General features: G+C 40.2%; 1 protein-coding gene across 2 annotated transcripts in view; it reads left to right on the forward strand.

Annotated features, from left to right (window-relative positions):
* Positions 1 to 25,723, forward strand: part of CORIN (corin, serine peptidase) — a 188,154-nt gene that overhangs the window by 38,803 nt on the left and 123,628 nt on the right. For both annotated transcript variants that reach the window (XM_084899835.1, XM_084899836.1), the window contains one exon: positions 17,306 to 17,519. In XM_084899835.1, coding sequence (XP_084755961.1) covers positions 17,306 to 17,519 — 214 coding nt within the window. The remainder of the gene's footprint in view (positions 1 to 17,305; positions 17,520 to 25,723) is intronic.

Consider the following 25,723-nt stretch of genomic DNA (forward strand, 5'->3'; position numbering starts at 1 on the left):
TAGTGTTCACCAGTGATTCAGATAGGTTTGTGTTCACTACCTGCCAGTGATACGGCAAATCCCAGTTATGCCAAGTAAAATATATGTTCCTCCTGAGTTTAATTTTGAGGTTTTTGTGTGTTTTTTTTGTTTTTGTTAAATATTTCAGTCATGCCTTCAGCACTTCATTATTCTTAAGGACAGTATTTTTTCCATCAGAAGTGCAAAAGTCATTTAAGCAAAAACTCAGTCCAGTTAATGTGGTTGCAGTTACAGCCATTGTTGTTTTCTTATACTGAGTGGATTTGTCTCGATTTCGAAAGCTCCATTATTTGTTGAGATTCCAGCTGGGGTGACAGACACGTACCCCGAAGAGTAAAGAAACAGATGGTACTTGTTGCTCAGTTTGGAAGTTTGATGGGCGTCTGTTTGACTCGTTCTTTTCTTCCTGTGGCTGGAGCTTTGCTTGAGAGCATGAATGTAAGTTGACATGTAAAGGAAATCCAGGTAACATGAGCATGATTAAATGGAGAAAGGCTGAAACTTTTGAATATGTGTCATTCTGTGTTGTTCGTGTGTTGATTGTTCGAACTGAGCTTTACTGTTTGACTACATGACCCTCAATAGACCGTCTGTATTAACTAAAATTGTTCATTGTGAGGGATTTGATAGTTTTTCATGCATTCCAGCAGCATTGCTACCCTGCTATTCTAGAGTTTTTGGGACATGTGTGCGTATTTTCTCCGTGGTTCTTATAACTAACTGGTGAGGTACACAGGACAGGCAATTATATTTTGTACCAGTTTTCAAAATATAAAATTAAGGATTAGGGACATTAATTTTCTTTTTCTTTTTTTAATATATTTTATTGATTTTGTACAGAGAGGAAGGGAGACAGATAGAGAGTTAGAAACATCGATGAGAGAGAGTCATCGATCAGCTGCCTCTTGCACAACCCCTACTGGGGATATGCCCGCAACCAAGGCACATGCCCTTGACTGGAATCGAACCCGGGACCCTTCAGTCCCCAAGCCGACGCTCTATCCATTGAGCCAAACCGGTCTCAGGATTAGGGACATTAAGTTACGTGTCTGATATCACTTGTGTAATAATCAATTGGTAGACATGGAATTAGGATTCAGATCTTGGGACTCCTAGACCAGTGCTCTTTCAACTATTTCATGCTTCCTCAGTCACTATCATTGCTTTTTTTTTTTTTTGCAGTGGCAGGAGCATGACTGAGTACATTTTTTTTTTTAAAAGAGTATGTATTTTTATTGGTATCAGAGAGGAAAGGAGAGGTAGAGAGAGATAGAAACATCAATGATGAGAGAAAATCATTGATTGGCTGCTTCCTGCATGCACAACCCAGGCATGTGCTGGGACAGGTAATCAAACAGTGACTTCCTGGTTCTTGGGTGTATGCTTACCCACTGAGCCACGCCATCTGGACACTGAGCAAATTTTAAGTTCCAAGAGAGTAGAAGAGTCTGTTTTGTTTATTGCTGCCTATCCCATAATCCACAAAAAAATAATTGTTGAGTGAATCAACTGCTGTCATTTTAACACTGTAGTATCTGATTTATCGCTTTTTGTTAGTAATGTCTAATCACACTTCTGCACTTGGTATTTATTTAACCAATTCTGTTTAAAGCATCATTGAATGCCTTGTATCTGAATGAACACCTAGCAGAGAATTTGCCTCATTTCTGTTTTCAATCATTCTCGAATGAAAATGTCATTTTTAAATTCCAGGCATATGTAAAAGCTATTTAAGTCCATTTCAGTCCGAAAACACGGTAGCCAGACATTCTGTCCTTCACAAATATCTTGGGTGGAAAACCAGAGGGAGAACTCCTGGCACAAGGTATCAGGAAATAGCCTTTCCTTAAGACATTTCCTTGGGAGGAGAGGATGATGGGGTAGGGGAGGGGAGGCAGGGATCCTTAATATCATGCCAAAGCATAGAATATTGCAGTTTGTAAAGTTTTAACCACAACTTCCCTATCCCTCCCCTCTATCCCCAATTTACACTATGTAGCAAATCAGGGCTTTGTGAATGTGAAATAGGCTTACCTAACATCTGTTACTTCTGGACTTTCATTAGTTACATTCGGAAAACCAGTTGTCATATGGAAAGGGGGAAAAAGGCCCAAAGTTAGCATTCATGCTCTATTTCAGCAAGGGCTTTCTCTAGGTTGCATTCTGTATTTGGGTTTTTATTTTCACTTTGATTCCTTATGTATTTTATAAATATTTGAACATAAATTGAATTTTAAGGAAAAAGAGAAAAACTCTCTGGCCAACCTAGAGCTTTTGGGTTAAAACTCATATGGCACACAGTAGAGCAACTAGAAACTGATCAGGAACTAAAGTGACAAGAGTGGGTTAAGGCACTGAAAGGTTAAGGTGTTCTGTTTTCGTACACAGCTTCTAAATCTCTTATATCGGATGAAAACACAGTATACCTCTCACTTACTTCAGAAATGCTTTTTGAAATATAGTCAGCATATCATAAAGTTCACCCTTTTAATATATACAATTAAGTATTTTTAAAAAATATATTCGCAGAGCTGTACAACCATGACTGCTCTAGATACAGATATTTTAGGACGTATTTATCCCTGCAGAAAGAAATGCCAATATTCTTTACCCCTTCCTTTCCCTTTCCCCTGCTTGGGTCCAAAAGGAATCTACTTTTTGTCTCTGTGGATTTGCCATTCTGAACATTTCATATAAAGGGCATCCTATCATCAAGATGTGGCTTTTGTGACTGGCCTCTCCTATCCCTCTTGGTTACCTGCACAGCCTTGCACAGGCTCCTGGCCTCCGGAGATCCCAAGGCATGTGTCAGAGCTTTTCAGAGGCCCCTGTGGACACCTCATTCCTGTTTTTTCTTTCCAGCCTTTTGTCCGTCTCTCATTTCCCACCCGGATTCTTGCGGTGGGTGGTTGTGATGTCAAACAACTGGCCCAGATTGTGTTTGAGGACGCCCTCGGGATAGAGCTGTTTGCACAGAGAGGGCTCCAGGTCAGGTCACAGAAAGACCAGCCCCAATGAACCCTTTCCAGGGGGCTTCCAGACAGGCTGAGTGGTGACAGTTCCCTGGGGATGACTTTTTGGGAGGTTAAATCCATTCTACCCTCTCCTAGGTTGCCAGTTTTCATAGTCACCCTGGTTGCAAGGCCATCACAGAACTGAGGAGAAGGGAAAGGCAACAGGGCAATTTAAAATGCTACAAAGCTCAGAGTTCTTACTGGGACCCAGGCATTTTTCTTGAATAATGAAAAATGCAAGCCTTTGGTTAAGTCCCAAAGTGCTAGAAGATTTGATTTTAATATCCCCCCACCCCAACAGTATTTTTACTATTTTATGGAGGATTTTACCCTCCAACTTTTTAAATTTTCTACAACATTGGGAGCTGATTTTTCTTCTTTTTATAATGCATAAATATGATTATATTATATATTAATTTTAAATGGAAATCTTTTTACCCATTTTTTGTATATTACTCTTTTTCCTTCCTTTGCCTCCTATTACCCTATCTATGTGCATAGTTAACCCATAGTTAACCCATATATGATTTTATAGTTTTCTCCATGTTTGTGAAACGTGGAGTTTGGGATCGGATCTCCCCCTTGCAGGTTCTTGCCTCATGAGTTTTGAAGAATAAAATTCGTTCTAAAAGGACTTGTTAGTAAAAGTATGGAAATTTATTGGAAGCAAATACAAACTCCCATGTAGGGAGAGGTTCCCCAGGGGGTAACCAACTAAGCCCCTTTTTCTAAGGTTTATAAAGACTCTAGTTCTTTTTTAAAAAAATATATATTTTATTGATTTTTTACAGAGAGGAAGGGAGAGAGATAGAGAGTTAGAAACATCGATGAGAGAGAGTCATCGATCAGCTGCCTCTTGCACACCCCCTACTGGGGATGTGCCCGCAACCAAGGTACATGCCCTTGACCGGAATCAAACCCGGGACCTTTCAGTCCCCAAGTCGACGCTCTATCCATTGAGCCAAACCGGTCTCGGCAAGACTCTAGTTCTTTGTCTCTTCATGCGCCCTTCTAATTGGACCCCTTTCCCACTTTATAACCCTGTGCTTTTCTTTTCTTTTTTTAAAAAAATATGTATATTTTATTGATTTTTTACAGAGAGGAAGGGAGAGATAGAGAGTTAGAAACGATGAGAGAGAGACATCGATCAGCTGCCTCCTGCACACCTCCCCTGGGGATGTGCCCGCAACCAATGTACATGCCCTTGACCGGAATCGAACCTGGGACCTTTCAGTCCACAGGCCAATGCTCTCTCCACTGAGCCACACCAGTTTCGGCAACCCTGTGCTTTTCTAATTGGTCAGCCTTGTGCAGAATATCAGCTTCAACATCCAAAACCCAGGGTGGTGTCCCTCTTTTTTCTCTCCCCTTTACCTTGCAACATTCCTCTATCTCCAGTGAAAATATGTTTTCCTCTTTCCAGCATCTGTCCAAATTTTCTATCCTCTGTGAAAGTATGTTTCCTTTTTCCTTATACTCTGTGACTTTTCTTTATCCTCTGTGAGTGTTTGCCTTCTGGCAGCTCTAAACTCTCACATATGCATTCATCCCCCATAGATCTTCTTTATTCCTAAGACTCCGTAAACTTGCCTGTTTTGTTCTTAGAATTTCTTATTCTATCCTAAATAATAAAAGCCTAAAATGCAAATTGACCTAATGGTGAATGACTGGTTGCTATGACATGTACTGACCACCAGCGGGCAGACGCTCAACACACAAGTTGCCCCCAACCTGCAGGCCCCAACCAGTGGTGGTGGCAGGGGACAGGACTGGTGAGTGAGCTGCTCCAGGCCAGCCAAGGCAGATGGCAGCAGGGCCCCCTGATCGCCCCACCAGTCGCCTCACAGATCGACTCTGATTGCTGGCCAGGCCTAGGGACCCTACCTGTGTGCGAATTTTGTGCACTGGGCCTTTAGTTATATATAAACATATATACACATATATGTATACAGAGTAATATACATGCAAAGGTGATTTTGTCATTGTTTTTCAAAAAGTGGGATCTTATTTAGTACATGTATTTTTCTATTTAATGTTATCTTGTTTAAGAATACTTCACATAAATACGTCTAATTTATTGTTGCAATGACTGAACAGTATCCCATGTTGTCATTACACCATAATTTATTTTATTTCAGCCATTCTCCCAAAATAAGGTATTCACTTTATATCTAGCTTGTAGTATTTTTTATGTGATTTTTGTTTGTTTTATCAGTGATCTCTCTTCTGAAGATAAAATGACTTGATCATGGCAGTGAAGCCGTCTAAATAGCAGTGATTTATTAGCACTGTACCAAAATGCTCTAAACATATACCCCGAATTTATTAATGCAGAAAGCTTACACATCAATCTAAAACCTTAAGGTTATTCTTTCTTCCTAGTTCTGTGTTGTCAACATGGCATTTCTACTAGCTTAAAAGTAAGCTCTGCATGAATATGAAGCTAAGGGGATCAGAGCAAGTGTTGTTTTACCTGGATTACTGTTCATTAGGCAACTATCCCAAGGACATTTGGGGAAAGGGAGTCTAATTAGACATTTGAAGTTAGGGAATTCTTCTCTCCATATTTCTGAATGGAACCCTAAATGTCTTCACTATGTTTTTCCACAATCAATTCTACTGCCCCAGGGTCATGTACCCCCCTCTATAGATTACTTTCTGGATTATTATATGGTTTGGAGTGGGAGTCTGTGCTGTGTATGTGTATGTGTACATGTGGGTGGGTGAACTGTATCCTTATCATTCCTATTATGTTGTTGGACAGTATTTCTCTATCTGGGGTCTGAGGGACCTCAGATGTATTCTGGCGGATCCTTGAATTCTCTATAAGAATTTCTTAAATGTATGCTTTAATTTCTATGATAATAAAAAAAAATAATTAAGGTAAGCCTATTCTCAATTACCTGAATTACCATCTTTTAAAAAAAATATATATTTTATTGACTTTCCACAGAGAGGAAGGGAGAGGGATAGAGAGCTAGAAATGTCGATGAGAGAGAAACATTGATCAGCTGCCTCCTGCACATCCCCTACTGGGGATGTGCCTGCTACCAATGGACATGCCCTTGACCGGAATCGAACCCGGGACCTTTCAGTCCGCAGTCCGAGGCTCTATCCACTGAGCCAAATCGGTTTGGGCTGAATCACCATCTTATAACAAGCATTGATACGGATTTTTGGTGCCTGTATTTGAGTTTCTATTTATGGTTATGTTGCTGCTAAGCTATACTGCTTAGACTGTTAAAAAAAAATGACTAAAGAAACAATTTGGTGATACAACCTTTAACATTTCATGAAGTGAACAGCTTCCGACCTCCCATCCCATCTTCATCTTACTAAAGACAGGAAGCTTTAGCAAGATAAAGAATAAAGAACAAGGAAGAGAGAAAGAGAAAACACCTGGTTGGCTGGGGCCACATAGTCACCCTTGCTTTAGATTAGAAGGAACAAGGAAATAAGCAGGGAGCCCAGAGCAGGCTTGGCTTTGGAGATTAGCTGATTGGGAATACTGCGTTTCCAGTCCAGCAGAGCAGTTCCAGGGGCAGGAAAGTTATCCAAGTTTCAGTTTGGTGACCTGGCTACCCAGACAAGAGCGGCTCCATCTTGGGCCTGAAATAGTATTTCAATAGACATTTGTCAGCCATCCAGGAAGGAGTAGAGACAGAGGCAATAGATATTCTTCTCAGTTGCAGAACAAGACATATGCTGGCATATTGTACAAGACAGTTCAGATAGAGAAAAATGGTAACCCGCTCTCTCAGCTGGGATCTGTGGTGGTGTAAGCTCCTCAAACACAGAAGAGCCTGTTGCTTTAACAGAACAATGCTAATATCAACTCATTACTATCATTTATTTACACTTTAATAGTTTTGTAATTTTGTTTCTATTTGATGTATCCATATCAATTTCATAGCTGTGTTACCCCTCTAGGCATGAAGGGGCGTATATCTAATTTTCTGTATACCTGCATAACTTTCTTCCTGTGAGAAAGTCTGCAATTCTCCAGCTTTCGAAATATTGCTTTATGGAACTGGAGTTGGTGGTGTTTGTGTCACATCCCCAGAAATAGCAGAGTCTAACATTTTTCTGTGCCATGGACTCCTTGGGCAATCTGGGGAAGCCTCTAGGTGTCCTCTCACAATAATGTTTTGGTGCATAAAGTAAATAACGGAATCACAAAGGAAGGCAATTTTATTAAAATTTTGTTATAAAAAGTATTAGAAACACACATTCATGATAATAGTAATACATGATATAGAAGTAATTATGTTTAGCAGTAAATCAATAACTAATTTTATAACAGCAATGGACATAAATATTTTGAAATCTTTGTAACAACTTCATGTTGATAGGAAAATAGCTGTAATTTCTAATTTATTTTTCTGTGTGTTGCCTTCATTGATAATTTAAGAATGCTGAATTTCACATAGAGGTTAATGGAAATAGAGATGCTTATTTACCTCTGATCCAGGTTTTTCACAAAAATTCCATGTATGGGCCATTAGGGCCTTTGGATTATGATTAAGAACAAATATTCTAGAGGAAAAGAGTATTATTATTGTTATTATTATTATTATTATTATTAGGCACCTGGGAGAGTCTGAGGCCTGCCTAAGCTGTTTCATTAAGAATTTTCTCGAAGCAGCAATCAGACTCTCAAACCTCAGAGGGAAAGTAGGGGAGGGTGGGGGTAAGGGGAAGAGATCCACCAAAGGACTTGTGTGCATGCATATGGGCCTAGCCAGTGGCCATGGACAACAGGGGGGTGAGGGCATATGTAGGGAGGGGTTTGGGATAGGAATGGGGGAAGAGGACAATTATGTGATACTATAATCAATAAAAAAATTAAAAAAAAAAAGAATTTTCTGGCCCTGGCTGGGTAGCTCAGTTGTTTATAAGGTTGTGGGTTCAATCCCTAGTCAGGGCACATATAAGAAATAACCAAGGAATGCATACATAAGTTGGACAACAAGTCAGTGCTTCTCTCTTTCTCTCCCTGTCTGACTCTCCCTTCCTCTCTCTGTCTAAAATCAATAAATAAAATTAAAAATTTAAATACATTAAGAAAAAGAATTTTCTGCTCCAAAATTTACTGTAGCGATGACCCTATGTACTCTGCTAGACACCAGCGTCAGACCACAATGATCAAGCCCAGTTGGGTATCCTCTCCAATTAAATTCTATTCTTCAGGTTTAAGGAACAGTCTGAGATTCAGACATGGGCTTCTGGCTAACCTCAACATCTAAGCAAGAACAAGTGGAGCATTTATATAACTGTTGCATGTGTGTCTGGTTAGCCTGGTAGCATTCTAGTAAAGATTTGTAGATTTCTTGGGAGGGAGAAAGGAAATTTGAATGTAGGAATGGACTCTTTCCTGTTCTTTTTTCTCCCCACTCTCCTTTCCTTCATCCTCATTCCTTCTTTAGATGACTCCATCCCTGGGCTGTATTGGGTTTCTCCCAGAGAGAGCAAACTCAATTATTTGCAGAGCTGGGCTTCTGAAAGGGGTAATGGAGTGGTGCCTGTCATTCTCCTTTGGCTCCAATCCCATCTCTCCCTTCTCAAAGATTTCTGGGCAGGACTGCCCGATCCTCTCTCTGAAATGAATCCTGCAATATCCCACAGGTGACGTGTGCCCTCAAAGGTGATGTGTCTGTAACATATTAATATAGTTAATGAGAGTCAGAGTTAAATAGTCCTGTCAACAAAGGCCTGTGGCTCAAACGTTTTCTCTCCAGATTCATTATCACCGTTTCCTTTCCAGGAAGAACAGCCCAGAGACCCTTGATCCATTCCGAGAGAAAAACACAAAACAGTAGCATTGCCAAAACATTCCCAATCATAGTTAGGTCAAAAACAATATTTTAAAAGCCAAATTCTCAGATAAAATTTTTAAAAAATCTGTAATTTACTTTACTCTCTGGTTCTGAAAGAAAATTGGCATGGAACGTATTCTTTTGCTTGAATCATTTCAATTTGCTGACTCTCTCAGGGTTTTGGTCTTTGTACAATTTTGTGTTGAGAGCAAAAGACCCATCCACGAGGGCCTGTTGGCTGTTGCTTGTGCCTTCAGAGAATGTGCCTTCTGCCTTCCTTGTAGATGAAATGAGGATGGTAATAGGTTTTCCAAGCCAAATGCTTTGCATCCATTCACAGTTGATGCAAGCCATCCCTTGCTTCTGAGTGTCGATGTATTTTATTGTTCTGTTTTGCTGTTCTGCATCATTAACAGAGCATTAGCATGTGGTATTTGCCTTGATGACTTGCAGTACTTGTTTATAATTATATTAATTGGTGTAAACTCAATATGGTACTTATATACCCTCCTACGCTATAAAGACATTTCAAAGAGCTTAGGTTAATATTCTGGGAAGCGTCATTCATTCATCATCTGCTATTTACTGGGTGCCAAGCTCTGGGCGTTGGTTGTGTATATATAGACTCTAAGGATGCGTCAGATAGAAATCCAGTCCCCAAATAGCCAAGTAACTACTGGGAGATATGAACATCATATATAATAGAGAGGTAATTTGAAAACTGATCATCACTTCAACACACAAGATGGCCGCCCCCATGTGGTCAAAGATTGCCACCCCCATGCGGACACAAGATGGCCACTATAAGATGACCAGAAGGGAGGGAAGTTGTGGGAGATCAGGTCTACAAGGGAAGACAGTTGGAGGGGACCCAGGCCTACAGGGGAGGGCAGTTGGGAGGAACCAGGCCAGTAGGGGAGGACAATAAGGGACAATCAGGCCAGCAGGGGAGCAGTTAGGCATCAATCAGGCTGGGAGGGGAGTGGTTAGGGGTGATCAGGCTGGCAGGCAGAAGCTGTTAGGGGCAATTAGGCAGTCAGGCAGGTGAGCAGTTGGGAGCCAGCAGTCCTGGATTGTGGGAGGGATGTCCCAGATTGGAAAGGGTGCAGATTGGGCTGAGGGACACCCCCCTGCCTGTGCACAAATTTCATGCACTGGGCCTATAGTTATTTATAACTTGAGAAATTCTGTAAGGAAGGTTGAGATGAAAGAAAATATAATCCATCATAAAGTTTTATTTAAAATTATAAAAGTAAAATGTTTCCATTTTTAAACAGATTGTGCTGTCTCATTCTTAGATTTAAAAGCTTACCTACAATATTATTGTTTTCGATCATTATAGATAACTTAGGTAAACTGAGCAGAGCCTTTACTTTTCAATTTTATGGCAAGGCCAACATTGCTTTTATAAGAGTTAATGAGATTTATGGATAATAAGGAACATTATAAACTGATGAACACAAAGATAGATACAGAGACAGTAAAGCATCAAACAGACTGTCAAATTACAGCAGGAAGGTTAGGGAGAGGTGAGGGAGATAAGAGATCAACAGAAGGACTTGTATGCATGCATATAAGCATAACCAATGGACGCAAAACTCTGGGGGGTGAGGGCATGTATGAGAGTGGGGTGTGTGGGGTGGCAATGGTAAGATATGTATACATATAATACCTTAATAAAAAAAAAAAACCACGAGAAAAAATGAATTAATGAGAATTTTATTACCTCAGGAAGTGGGAGGTTTAGAGTTCTACAATTCCCTCTTTGGAATTACTTTCCAGTTCTTCCATTGTTTATTGGATAATCAAGCACAGAGAGTTTGTGTCTGCTTGGGTTATGTTTTTACAAGTGTGCACTAGACAAAGGCCTTAGCATGTGATTTTCTGGAGACTTATGTAGGATGGCCTGATGGCTGGTAAGCCACAGCAACTATGTTATCACATCGTCTGTCCTTTAGAATCAACAAAATACTTTAAAAATAAATAATAAGGAGGGCTGCCATGGAAAAGAAATGAAGACCTAAGTCAAAACTCTTTGCTCGTTCTGGAGTTTGGGGATTGGCCAAGTGGCCATGTTACAGCCATTCATGAGAGGCAGAGAAGAAGGCTATGTGTGGGGGAGAAGGGCGGGAGGACACAGCAAGCCCCATCATTCTCCAAGTAGGGACCCATCAACCCTTCCTCCTTTCCCATTGCTCCTTCTGGAATGGGACTGTCCATTCTATGCCTGTCCCACCATCGTCATTTAGCATCAACTCCCCAAGTTTCACAGGTTCACAGCTGGAACCACTATAACCAGCTGAGGCAACATACCTTCGCATTCAGGTCTGCCCTGTCCTTCCTTCCTCAACACTTCATCCTTGGCTGTCACCAAACCTAAAGTGAGATTCCCAATAAAACTACAGAAGGATGGAAAGTCTCCTGAAATGTTGTTGCCTTTGTGAGCAGTGAGGTTGAAAACTGATCACAAGTGAGGTAGTGGTTTTATAGTAAACCCTGCTCTCGAAGTGCATGATGTGCTACTATTAAGTCATTGTTATACTCTTATCATTATAGACTTTATTTTTACAATAGCTGGCACATAAAAAGAATTTTCACATTTATGAAGGAACACTTTGATTCAATAATAAAGTGTGGTCAGATTTCAAATTATTATTTTTAAATTCCATAGCCTCAAGCCCAGTGAATTTATTGAATAGAGATTTAATAAATATTTTTCTCAAAAAGCAATGTTTTTAAACACTTAGTATTTTTTTTAAAACATAATACCCAGTAGTATTTTATTTTGCAAGTAAGCAAAACTAATTAATGAAACTTTGAATTTTGATCTTCCATGTATTAGTCATTATTCTCTCTGCAAAGAATTCTTCATGGAATTCTGAGGAAAGAGGCAGAAGGAAATGTTACTCTCTCTGCTTCACTTTTCCTGCCTTCATAACGGGGCACAAGTATCTCTCATGTCTACTTCACAGAGTTTTTGTGAGTCACAAATGAGACAATTGCAGCGAAAACTGTTATAGTTTACTAGAGGCCTGGGACACAGATTCATGCGCTGGTTGGGTCCCTCGGCCTGGCTTGCTCCCTCTTGCAATCTGGGACCCCTCGAGGATATTAGACCTCAAGGTTTGTCCTGATCCCCGCATGGCAGGCCAAGGGACCTCCACCTGTGCACGAATCTGTGGACTGGACCTCTAGTATGCATATAAGATCTTTGGTTCAACTCTTCCCACTCCCACTACCCTCTTCCCTCTGAGATTCATCAGTCTGTTCCATGTTTCCATGCCTGTGTGTTGAGCATCTGCCTCCTGGTTGTCAATACACATCATAGTTACTGGTTGAATGGTCAAATGGTCAAATGGTCTAAGGGTCGTTTAGGCTTCCTATATAATAAAAGCCTAATATGTAAGTGTCCTGTTGTCCAGTCAGCCATTCAGCCAATCAAAGCATAATATGCTAATAATATGCTGAAGTTGCTCAACTGCTTGTTATGATGAGCACTGACCACCAGGGGGCATAAAATAGACCAGTTGACCAGTTACTGTGATGTACACTGACCACCAGGAGGTGGATGCTCTGACTGGTAGGTTAGCTTGCTGCTGGGTTCCAGCCAAACAGAACAGAGCAAGATGGGCCGGACATGCCCTGGAGCCCTCCTGCGGTTGCTCTCCAGCTGGCTAACCTCCTGTGTCTCTCCCCTCCCTATCTCTGATAGTGCATCAGTGGGGTTCCTCAGCCTGGCCTGTGCCCTCTTACACTCCGGGACCCCTCGGGGGATGTCAGAGAGCCGGTTTCAGCCTGAAGGTGGAACGACCAGTCGTTATGACATGCACAGACCACCAGGGGCAGATGCTCAATACAGGAGCTGACCCCTGGTGGTCAGTGTGCTCCCACAGGGGGGGGGCTGGGCTCACAGCTGGAGAGCACAGCAGCAGTGGTGGGATGTCCGACTGGAGAGCAGGCCTAAGCTGTCATTTGGACATCCACCAAGGGCTGTCAGACTGCGAGAGGGCACAGGCCAGGCTAAGGGATTCCCCCTTACCCCCCAAGTGCACGAATTTTGTGCACTGGGCCTCTAGTTTATATATATATATATATATATATATATATATATGGAGAGAGAGAGAGAGAGAGAGAGAGAGAGAGAGAGAGAGAGAGAGAGAGATTGTTTGTGCTAACAATAGGCATTGTGTAAAAATCATTTAATCCTCACAATAAGCCTATTAACACAGATCTTATTATCCTCATTTTGTAGACAGGAAACTGATAAACAGATAAATTTGGTGACTTGTCAGAGGCCACATATGTTTATAATGATAAAGATAGGATTTGAAACAAAGTGTGGAATCACCATACTATATATGAGAAAGATATTTTACACACTTGGAAATGCCATACAAATTTGAATTATTATTATTACTTAATCAATCAATCAATCAATCATAATTCTAGGATAGATGATTATATGGGAAAAGATGTGTAGTTCTTTTAAAATTAATGAAAAATGACATATCTTATTTAGTTCTATGGAATGTGAATAATTAATTTATAATAAAATATTGACCCTTCACTGTGTTACAACATTGCCAGACTACATATTTGTTGAATGAATGAGTTACATCAGGTTATGAGACTTTAGCTATCATTTGATCATCTTAGAATCAAGGGGTATGGATGTGTATATATGAATGAAAGGAGAGCGTGACATATACATATATATGTGTAGGATGTGAAAACTTGAAACTTGGCAAAAGACTTTACCAAGAGACTTGAGGTTGCATTAAAAATCTTAAGTTCGGAATAGATGTAAGTATATAGAAAATATTAATCCCCAAACATTATGCTTCTTCTGGCAAGAGTAGCTAGCTCTTGCTTAATCTGGTAATTTACACTGCATTGCACTAGGCACTTACATTTTTATTCCTTATTTTGTGCACGCATTTTATTTTGGCATTTCTATGCCTTGTCTATGTAAAGACTTATTACAAATGTTACAATTGACTCATTAAGAAAATGTATCTTTTGTCTCCTTGATTTCTCTTATAAGAAAGAAAATAGTTACCATGTTTGGATTCAAAGATATTCACAGAGCTAGTTAAGAATCCTCACAGAGAAGCCCAGTCTTGAGCTTTCTGTTCCTTCTTATCTCTCTGCAACCCTCTTACAGATCTTCCCAAGAACATGATATCTTTTCACATGGGTTTTTCCCAGAAACCATTCTGGCGAAATGTTATTTTTCATGTGAGTTATCTAGAATAAAGAGTGAACTTCATTATTTCCACTCTGCTGATGTAACTCTGGCCTGGGTTGACTTTGAATCGTTACCAAGAATAGATACTCAGCAATCCCAATCCAAATTGTCCCTCTTTGAGAATGGAAAACCTATTTTTAATAGCCGATTCATTGATTTCTTTGAGAGAGTTTAGTTTTTGCCAATCTTGGAGAAACAACTCTATTGCTGGAATAAAAAAAAAAAAGATTCATTAAAATATCTTACAGCGTTTAAAGTAAACCTGTGCTCTCTAAAATGGAATAGTACCTTTGACAGAATATTACAGTGGGGGGAAAAAGGCTATCAGATCAATTTCAACTCTACCTCTTAAAATGTTTCCTTTCTTACCCTCATTGAATCTGTCTCATCACCTATAAAATGGGTATAAAAACAGCATTTCCATAGGATTGTGGGAGGCGGGGTTTAGATAAACCACTGTCTATAAAGTATCTAGCAAACACCCCCCAACCCCATTAGGCAATCAAGGATCTTGTATCTACTTCCTTTTCTTAAAATTGGTTTATTTTTCTATAAAACAATAAGTGGGAATGAAATTTAAAAGATCTTTTATACTAAGAGACCACTTGAATTAGATACTAATGGTTTATTTGAGCTTTTACGGCAAAGTAAATTTACTTCATTCTATCCTCTCTCTGAATTGTGTGTTTTTCTATGCTTTTCCATTGGTCATTAGGAATTATCTTCTCTAACAATTTTTTAACATAATAAACCCCTTTTCATTTGCCTGAGTTGACTCCAAACAGGTTACTCAGAAGGTATAGGTTTGAAGATCTGGAATTTCCACATAATAGCTGTTCACTGTTAGGCAGATATCTTAGTCTTTCTGAAACTGTTTCCTCATGTATAATATACTAGCACTAACTGGGTTGTGAAAATGGAACATCTGTGAATGAGAATTTGAGTAACTGTTTTGATGCCTGGCACAAAGTTTATTTTCAATAAATGTTTTCTTAACACTGAAGTTTCCATACATGATTTCATGTTTTTGACGGAGAAAATTTTGTTCTCAAGTCTTATAAAAGCAAGCATCTTGCATACAATTGTGTCATTTTGAAGTCTCCCATCTCTACATTCTTCCCTTCTGAATTGTGTTTTAACTTCCCTTACTAAGTGACTTGCATGTCATATTCATAAAACTTGCCCAGAACTCTCTTCCTCAGCACTCATGCAAAGCTGAACTCATGTATTATATATATGTGTCTGTGTTCCGTCTGCATAAATTTATTCCTTTCAAAGTGGAAATCGTATTGTGATCATGCCCCACCGAGCTCAGTGTATCTTGGGTGAACAATAGCTATCATATAACAATGAGGACTTGTGTCTTTTCAGGAAGTGTAAGACTCTTTGAGCTAATGGCTACACTCTGGTCATTTGGAGGAATTACTTCTTGTAGGGCGTGGGTGGTTTTGTAAGAGTTGTGAGTCTACGCAGTCAGCCTAGAAGTAGACTAGAGAAGAGGAGGAGAGATGTTTAAGGTGATCTATCTGGATGAATGAAGCAGAAAAGGGGGTTGCGAATCCTGCGATAGGGTGTGTTTATTCTGTAATATACGTAGATCAAAGGTTAGTCTGGCCATTTTATTGGAGATGCAGCCTTATTTCTTTTCAACATTATCTTTATTAAAATGAAGTAAAATGCAGACTTAGAAAGATTTTTTCTCTCTCCATTTCTTTGACTAGGAATTGCATGGTGATCAGAAAAGATATTCCCTTTCTTGTTGAACTTCTTTCTGTTCTTGCTACATGCAGCATAATTAAAATTAATATTTCTACTTCATTTTCAAAGCCTGAAGATTCTTTTAAATAATAGCCTGCTTAAACAATAACCAAAGTTTCAATTATTTTTTTTTTACAAAATAATAAAACTTCATATACATCAATAAGAGAATACAGAAGAACATAAAAAAGAAAAATGTAACGGTCTCCTATTAATATTTTGAGTTATATCAGACAAACCGTGCAAATTTATGGAATGAGGGAGGAGGAATGGATGTGCAGGTGGCAGTGCCCAGGAGAGAAGACAGCCATGAGGAAATGAAAGCAGAGGCGCTGGGCTGAGCCTGAACTGTTAGCATAATCAGGATTGGAAATCCTTGTAAAATCACATGTTTTTAAAAACAGGACCAAAGTATACACATTGTTTTGTGACTTGTTATTTTTACAAATTATATTATAAGCACCATTCCATGTGATTAAATAATCTTTTAAAAAATATATTTTATTGATTTTTCACAGAGAGGAAGGGAGAGGGAGTTAGAAACATTGATGAGAGAGAAACATCAATCAGCTGCCTCCTGCACACCCACCACTGGAGATGTGCCCGCCACCAAGGTACATGCCCTTGACCGGAATCGAACCTGGGACCTTTCAGTCTGCAAACTAATGCTCTACCCACTGAGCCAAACCTGTTAGGGCTAAATAATCTTTTAAAGCATCTTTCATATATCTAAGTTAAGTAATCTGTAGTTTGTTCCATAATATTTTAAACCAATCCCCTTCATTGAATGCTGAGATGATTTATATCTTTTAAAAATGGAAACTCTATAATGAAGAAGAGATTCCTGTAGATAAATCCATGTTCAAAATCACAATTATTGCCTTAGGATAATTTTTTTTTAGAAATGATTATTACATTGTCAAATGATATGCACATTTCAAAGATGTATACATATTGCCCTGCCCAGCTGTGATCCAGAACAATGATTGCCCATTTCTGTGCCCACCAGCTACATCTGAGTGTACTTTCCCACACATTTGCCCAGGACACAGATGCTCTTCCTCTGTGAATATAAGTAGCTTGATTTCATTGTCACACATCTGCATGTGCGTGCACCCCCTCGTCTTACATGTATGCATATTATATACATCTGATTGTATATCTATAATATAATCATTCTTACTAATCTATAATAATAAAAGCATTAGACTGGACTTCCTTCTGGATGAGGCTGGGGCTCTGAGGGGAGCCAGGGTCCTGGGTGCCAGAGGGAAGCCGGTGTCAGCAGCCAGGGGAAGGAAGTCCTACTCTTGCACGAATTTCATGCTTCGGGCCTCTAGTAGACTATATTTAATCTTATGAACACATTAACCTTTCATATCAAATGAATTTGTAAATGTGTAATTCTGATGTGTCTGCTCCTAAATGTAATTATCTTGACTTCCCAGGTGCCTGCATGAACATCACCCACAGCCTATGTCAGACGCTGCCCTACAACACCTCGCTAACACCTCTGCCCTCAATTGTCAAAAAGATGGAAATGGAGACGTTCCTCAAATTCTTCATGTACCTCCAGCGCCTCGGTTGCTATCAACATATGATGCTTTTTGGCTGTACCCTTGCCTTCCCCGAGTGCGTCGGTGATGGTGATGGTGATGACAGGTATTTTGGAAACAAAATCTCATTCAGTGATAAGAGTCAGTTGTGGCAGAAGTGTCTGAGAGGAACAGAATCCTCCCACATTACCACATGTTTGTTGTTGTTGTTATTAAAGGAGAGAAAAAATAACCCACACCAGTCATAGCCGGTTGTAAATCTTTTAAACAAGAAATGTCTTGAAAACCTGGAATAATTTTATCTATGGGAAGACATTATTCAGGAATGTTAGATTGATGCTCTCAGCTGGGATACTCAATAGTTATGTCAGTGAGGGTCTGGTAGATGACACGCAGTGTCCTCAAAGGGGTGATGGAAAAGGGTTTATTGAAGGGACTATTTATGAAGGTGTGGTTAGGCTTCAGAGAACAAATAAATGGTGGGAGGCACCAGGTACCACAACAGGGGGAAGAGGGTGAGCAGCACCTGGAGAGAGTTACAGGTATGGGGCGGGGGGTGATCTCCTGACAGGCCAAGTGGTACGACCCCAAGCAGAGGACAGGGCCACAGCCAGCCCTTCATTGCTGCAGGAAGACAAAGGAATAAATACCCTGACCTCATTCTCCTTGTGCCCTTCCATCTCCCGGGGCCTCCCACCAACTGAACTCACCAGCAACCATTGGGCAAGGGCATGCAATTGATGGCAACTCAATAGTTAAGACCAAAAATCTCATCCAAATATCATCAGCTCAAAGGTCCCTATCTCAGTGTCTAAGTCAGGGCTGGGTGAGATGCAGGGTGGTTTTCATGGTCAACGTTGGAACTCAGACCAGGGCCAGGAATGGGGAGGGTAGATATAGAGGGACAGAGACTGCCCAGCACAATGTCAACTGGGGTTAGAAATGATTTCCAATAAGGGTAAGTCAATGACGAGTAGATCAGGGAATATTTGAAATACTAAGTATATATTTTTAAAGCATGTGTTAAAATAATAATCAGCGTTATTATCTGAATGGGAATGATAGGAAGTTTTCAGAATAGCAATGTTAGAATGAATCGTGTGTTCAAGTGCAAATAGATTGCATGCTATTTGTGCTAATTAAATTAGTGTATAAAATATGCTTTCCATAGGTAAAGCCATTTTTTATTTGAACTGGAAAAAGCCTGCATGGCCATAGAATAGAAACTCGGTAGAATAGAAACAGTAGGTTCTGAACCGTAAAGTAAGCAAAGAGCCATTAGCAGACACAGCATTCAGGAAAGTGTTGCTGGGAAGACGCCATCTGCAGAGAGTGTCTTCAGGGTAAAGAGCGAGAAGCTCTGTTAGGTCTTTCCCAGGAGTGAAACTATGCGTGGGAACAGGAAGGCCCCTTATGTTCCTAGAATGGTGTCAGGATTGGTCTCCTAGAGCTGCCTGAACAAGTTACTGCAGCTGGGTGGCTTCGACAACAGACACTCATTCTCTCACTTTTCTAGAAGCTAAAAGTCCAAGATCTGGCAGAGCCATGTCAACCTCCAGGGATTGGTGGAGGGTGTCTGCAGGGGTGTGTGTGTACGTGTGTGTACGTGTATGTGTGTGCGCTCGTGTGCGCGTGTGCGCACTCATTTCCTTCCCTTGCCAGCTTCTGGTGGTTTCAAGCCTTCCTTGACTTGCGGCCAGGTCTCTCCAGTCTCTCCCTTCATCTTCACATGCCTCCTCTTCTGTGTTTGTGTCTTCTGTTCTGTCTCTTACAAGGGCATTGGATAGAGGGCCCATCTTGACAACCTAATATGATCTCATCTTCTCAAGGCCCTTAACTTAATTACACCTGCCATGACCCTTTTCCCAAATAGGTCACATTCAATGTTCCAGAGGCTGGACATGGACATATCTCTTGGGGGGCCACCATTGACCACACAGTGGCTGCAAAAGCAGGCTATGCAGGCACATGCCTCAGCCTTTTCATCTCTAACATGGGATAATAGTTGTATTTATTTTACAAAGTTCATGTGAACTTTAAATGACAGAGAGTTTGGAATAACACTTGGCTTTTAGGTACAGCTCAGTAGTGTCAGCATAGTTACCAAGTAGTGGATTGAAAAGAAGGGGAAGTACTGATGAAATTGAGAGCACAAAAATTATTTATAGCACATGCTAAGTATTGAAGGATTTGGGGGAGGGGAGAATGTAGAATACTATATGGATGAAAAGAAAATTAGGTAGAATACTCTGGATTGATAGAGCTGAATTCACGTTCCATTTCTCCGTAATTTCAAACCATTTCATTGGTATCCTTTTGCTTTCCTTTCCCCTGAACTCATGTGTGTGCGTAAACAGGACAATGAAAGAGAATGCATTTGACTGCTGGGAGACTCTTATTTCATTTTGATCATTCTTGTTGTAATTCAATTTCTGCTCTTAATAAAATTAGTTGCAAAATTCTCATTAAGTTCTCACAGTCTTTAGGGCACTCTTAGGTAAGATTTGTTCATTACATAATGAACTTGAACAGTGTCTATTTTATTTTATTTTTTAAAATATATTTTTATTGATTTCAGAGGAAGGGACAGGGAGAGATAGAAACATCAATGATGAGGGGGAAAAAATCATCATTGATTGGCTGCCTTCTGCAGGTCCTCTACTGGGAATCGAGCCTGCAACCTGGGCATGTGCCCTGACTGGGAATTGAACGAGGACCTCTTGGTTCATAGGCCAACACTCAACCACTGAGCCACACCAGCTGGGTGAACGGTGTCTATTTTAGACTAGGCTGCATTTAATAAGTGTGTGTGTGTCATGTACTATATAACCCAGGCTAATTGAAATGGGATATAATTTATATGGGATTCAGTGAAATATGCCTCAAAATACAGGATTTAGCTGATAAATCATTTAGGTAACAATAAAAATATGTGGGCTAGAAGAAATATGGTAGCAATGTCAGCAGGCAGCTAGGGAGAAATTCACAATTCCTGGTCCAGGAACACTGGAGATCTCCCTCTGCATTTGAAAGGGGAAGCAGGCATTGCAGCCCCTTGCTTTTGATGTGTAACCAGCACCCTTTCCCACCTTGTTAATAACAGGCCCATAACCTGGTAAAAGCTTGGGAGGGTTAATTTGGCCTGGAAGGTCCCGCCTGGGCTTTGCTTCTAGAGCACACAGGGGAGACCTGCTGCTTGCTGTCACCGGAACACGACGCACATCTAACACTTTGCAGAGAAACGGCCCATGAAACGAGGCCTTAGCACTGAACACTTGACATTTTGCTATTGATTTCCCGCCACCGGGGTGTTGCTTTGCCACTATCTCCTTAGCAGAAATTCTTAATATCTGAGGAAATAAATAAAAAAATTTGTATATAGCCAGATGACTAGAGGTTAAGGTTATATCTCTGTACTGTACTCAATCCATGTAGGATTGTTATGAGGATCAAAAGCCTTTCTTCAAATGATCTTTTTCAAAATCACTCTACTTTTCCCCAAGTAAGGATGTTGCTCACTGGAGTTTAGAGAATTTATCTGGTAACTGCAGAGAATGCACTTGAAAGATTGGGGGCAGATGAGACCTGATTCAAGCTATAGCTCCGCTAGTTGTCAATTATAGGACCTTTCGTTAGCCTTGCTAACCAATGGTTTCCTCATCTACGTAATGATACTGATAATACCCACTTCATAGAGTTTGTGTTAATTGAACAATGATTTACATAAAGCACTCATACATGGTCTACACTATCTGGCACACAGTAACTTCTCCATAAACGATAAGCACTATTATTGGTGGGGTCCTCAAAGACGGTATATGAATTTCTGGGAGGGTATAAACTTCATCAGCTCTTGCAGAGATACAAGATTTTCATATTTTTCTCACACTTCCCACCTACTAATTAATTTTCTACTTAGGTGCCAAAGTGATCATTCAAAAATGCAAATTAGCCTTGGGCAGTGTGGCCCAGTTGGTTGGAGCATCATCCCATATACCGAAAGGCACATACCCCGGTTGTGGGTTCGATCTCCAGTCAAGGTGTGTACAGGAGGCAACTGATGGATGTTTATGTGTTTCTCTATCTCCCCCCTCGCCCTTCCTCTCTCTCTCAAATCAATTAAAATATTATCTCTCGTAAGGATTTAACCCTCCCGCCCACAAACTACATGATGCCATTCCCCTGCCTCTACTCCAAGGGCTTTGCATTAGATGTAGGCTACAAGCTAAACTCCTTGCCATGGCTTGGAAGCTTTCCTTGCTCCTCTGGTGTCATCAGCCTTGCCCCAGCTGCACTGACCTTTCTACTTCTCAAACATGCCAACTTCTTTCTCATTTCAATTGTACCTGCTGTTCCCTCTGCCTTTAAGGCCCTGTCCCCTCACACTAAGCCCTCTGCTCAGCAGACAGCTCTGCAGAGAAACCTCTATGACCACCCTCAGTGGTCCCCCTGTTATTTCATTGAAGCCTGACTCTATCCATTTTTGCTTCTGCGTTTGTCATCTCTCTCACTTCATAAGCTCCACGGTGGCAGAGAACTTGACTTTGTACATCATTCTACCCCCAGTGTTCAGAACGGTGCCCAACATGTAGTAGGCGCTCAATACATTTTTGTAGGAATGGATGAATAAATAAAGTCTTCATGGAGGAAGGCCTTCTAAATGTTTAGGTAAATGGGAGTTCAAAATATATCGACTATAGTTGTTCATGGCTTAGTATAATTGATATGCTCCTGAAAGTTCATATAGAAATCACATTTTCTACATATAAAATGAATTAAAATTTTACATGGAGTTACATGATCTTCCCAGCAACCATTTAGCTTCTTTCTGAGTGAGCTTCAGTTGGCAAAACAACCAGCTAAAATATAGGCACTTGCTCTTTTCAAGCTATCGAAACCCTGCATCCCATAGAGGAGGAAACACTAGATTGTTCCTGGGGATTGGCTGGGGCTCAGCACTCTGTTCCTAATATTGACTACTACGCATTCAGTTAAAAAGACATTAGGTCAACAGCAGCTGAAAATCTTAGACTCAAGGTTTAGATAAAGAGCAGAAACACAACTATTACAAAATGTCTAGGGAATAATGACCAGGATCACAATTCAACTTCTGTTCCCATGAAGAACGGCTGAGGGGCCTGGCGGTGTATAGCCTGGGATGCCCCATGGCCGTCCTGGGATTTCTGGGCCATGGCCTGGGAGAGGGGGCACAGCTTCTCTGTATGCTCCCTCAGGGCAAGGATAGAACCAGTAAACTCACCAAGAAATAAATTCTCACTCAACTAAAGTAAGAACTTATGGATACTAAACTTGTCTACATATGGAATTGTCTCAGCAAATGATGAGTTACTATCACTGGGGGTATTTAAACCAACTAATGAACATTTACTGGAGACATTTCAGCAAGGAATCCAGCTTATTTCAGCAAAATAATTTTCTGTTCAGTTCAGGGCCAGTCCATTCATGATGGCACTTGATTGAGGAGTTCTAAAAACTTACAGGGGGAAAAAAGAATAGCCCTGGCCAGTGTGGCTCAGTTGGTTAGAAATTGTTCTCTGCATTGAAGAGTTTCGGGTTTGATTCCTGGTCAGGGCACATACCCAGGTTGCAGGTCTGATGGTCGTGGTGTGTGTGGGAAGCAACTAATCTCTCTCTCTCTCTCTCTCTCTCTCTCTCCCTCTCTCTCTCTCTCTCTCTCTCTCTCTCTCTCTCTCTCTCTCTCTCCCTCTCTCTCTCCCTCTCCCTCACCCCTTCACTTTCCCTTCTTCTTTCTCTAGAATCAATGAAAAATGTCCTTGGCTGATGACTTAAAAAAATATTAAATTTGCCATTTCTTTTCCAAAGGATACTTTATATTTGCATTGGAATAATAGTGAGAGAATCCAGTGGGGCTTTGTGATGGGTTGTGTTGACACCATGGAGAGTATCTATTAATGACAGATGGTCACCTAACTGCCCTCAGAAAGGATGGGCTGCATTTACTGCAGGACTTCTATTTTGCCACGTGGGGTTTGCTGATTGAGACTGTGCCACCCAAAGCCCTATTTATCTCTTTTTGACTCTCAGGCTCTTTCCTAAAGAAATGTTAAGTGTTTAGAAGTATCATGTTGGAGAGGTTTATCTGCTCGGAACACATGTGTGTCTCAGGCACCGTGGCTGGTGCTCAGAGTTCAACAATTTGTGTTTGAAAATAGTATTGAAAAAAAACTCATCTGTCAAGATCTGTCCCCTGTCAACCTGCTTCTCACACCTAATCCTGTGAGTTTTGATTTAAAAATTCTGATGATAAATCAAGATTGGAACTCTGCTATGTTACTATCTTCCATTTGCCTTCGTTCTTCTTTTAAGCTTTTGCTTTTGCTAACCTCCAGGAAGATAACTAAGAATTCTAGGCATACAGAAGAAGAAAAATGTTAAAAGAAACAAGAGATATTTAAAATTTCTTTTTTGGAAGGCACATTGGTTCATTTTCTATCAATGCCCTAGGCAGCCTTTCAGAGGCGGCGGAGTTTCCTAGAAAAAGGATCCTGCACTCTAGCTCTCATTACTTAAAGTTATTGTAAAAGTTTCCCGTCATTTCAAACACACAGTTCATTCAGTGTTCCTGTTGTGACTCCCTCCTATTCCTAAGGATGCCCATAATACTGAGATGGGCTCTAGCTGAATAGTCGAATTGGGCGTCTAAGTTGTTATTGGAATGGATTTTCAAAGCTTTGAGAATTAGAAAGCCTCTCCCTCACCATCCAATTTATCCTCAGAATTTCTACTGCTGCATATTGTTATATTGCTACACTATTTTTGAATCGAATTTTTTTTTATAATGATTTAGTAAAAAAGCAACAAAATTGCCTTCCTGTCATGTACTTTAGAAGGCTTACTGTGTTCTTAAATATATCATTTTATAAGACAGCATGTACCAATCTCCCATATAAATTCAGCCCCCAAATCATCTAAAAAGCACTTGGAAAATATAATTTGATTTAAAAAACTTCTTTGAAGAATTCAGGAATTATATAAAGTCAGCATAAGCTTTATTATATATATTTTTTCTAAATGGGGAATAATTACATACTATTACTTTCTTTTATTAAGATTTTTTACCTATGTCCCAAGAACTCGATGGTGTCACAAATAAATGCAAGCATTATAGCATTACATTTTTTTTTATAATCATAATTTTAAAAAAATTACATATGTCAGTAGGCAAAGAAAAAAGATATGCTTTGTTGCTATTACCAACTAACTATTCTGAAAGTCATTTGTGGCTTACTTCCCTGGTTTTACCTCTTGACCTAGAAATAGCAGTTATTATTATTATTATTATTATTATTGTTATTCCTTACCAGAGGGTATGTTTATTGATGAGAGAGAGAGTGAGAGAAATATCAATGTGAAAGAACAACATCGATTGGTTGCCTCCTGTACACATTTGACAGGGGATTGAACCCACAGCCTTTTGTTGTACAGGACGATGCTCCAACCAACTGAGCCACCGGCTGGAGCAACTTTTTAGCCACACCAATGCTGGCCACTGGTGGTGGTTCAGGGGGTCAGTTGTATCACAGTTCCTTTTCAACCTCATCCAACCTCAGGCAGCACAAGTGGGAAATGCTTTTTAGCATTTTATATAAAATATCAATGATAAGTCAGTTTTCATTTTATGACCCCAAAATGGCTCCATGTGTGGGTAATAGAGTCAGATAACTCCTGGAACTTTTGTTTTACAAAGATGTAAAGCTAGAGAATCAGGCCCTGAGGCTCCAGTCTTTCTGAAAATGCTTTGTCATATCACTGACAGTGTCTCAAGCACACGTATTTCATCGAGTTCCGTGAATTAGTATGTCGACTTTTCACCTCAATACTTTCTTGGTATTATGTGGATGTGGCTAGCATTTAGATTTAATACCTGTGATTCACTTCATTCAAAGATCTGCATTGAAGGTGTCATTTCATGGTATACAAAAGTCAAAACAGCTGCAAAAATAATTTCACAATTGCAAGTTTCTTTAGTGATTTCTTAATCCTCTACCCCATGGCCCCTGGTAAGTATGCCGAGTATTAATGAGAATCAGGTTCATGTTGGTTAGAAAGGCATAGAATTTATATTCTTTTTCACGGGTGGTTGAGTGGTTTTACATGACTCGCACCCATCATAATTTAAGCTGTGTTTATAGGATGGTATTTCCTCGAGTTTCTGTCTTAAGGGTGACACCCTGCTCTTGGCCTCCAAGTGAGACGTTTAATTGTAGGGCTTTCACCCATAACAATTTTACTGGCGTTTTTCTCTGACATGGGAATTATTTCAAGACT

Source organism: Pipistrellus hanaki (genome assembly GCF_964339955.1).
Source record: "Pipistrellus hanaki genome assembly, chromosome: 1".
NCBI classification, from domain to species: domain Eukaryota; kingdom Metazoa; phylum Chordata; class Mammalia; order Chiroptera; family Vespertilionidae; genus Pipistrellus; species Pipistrellus hanaki.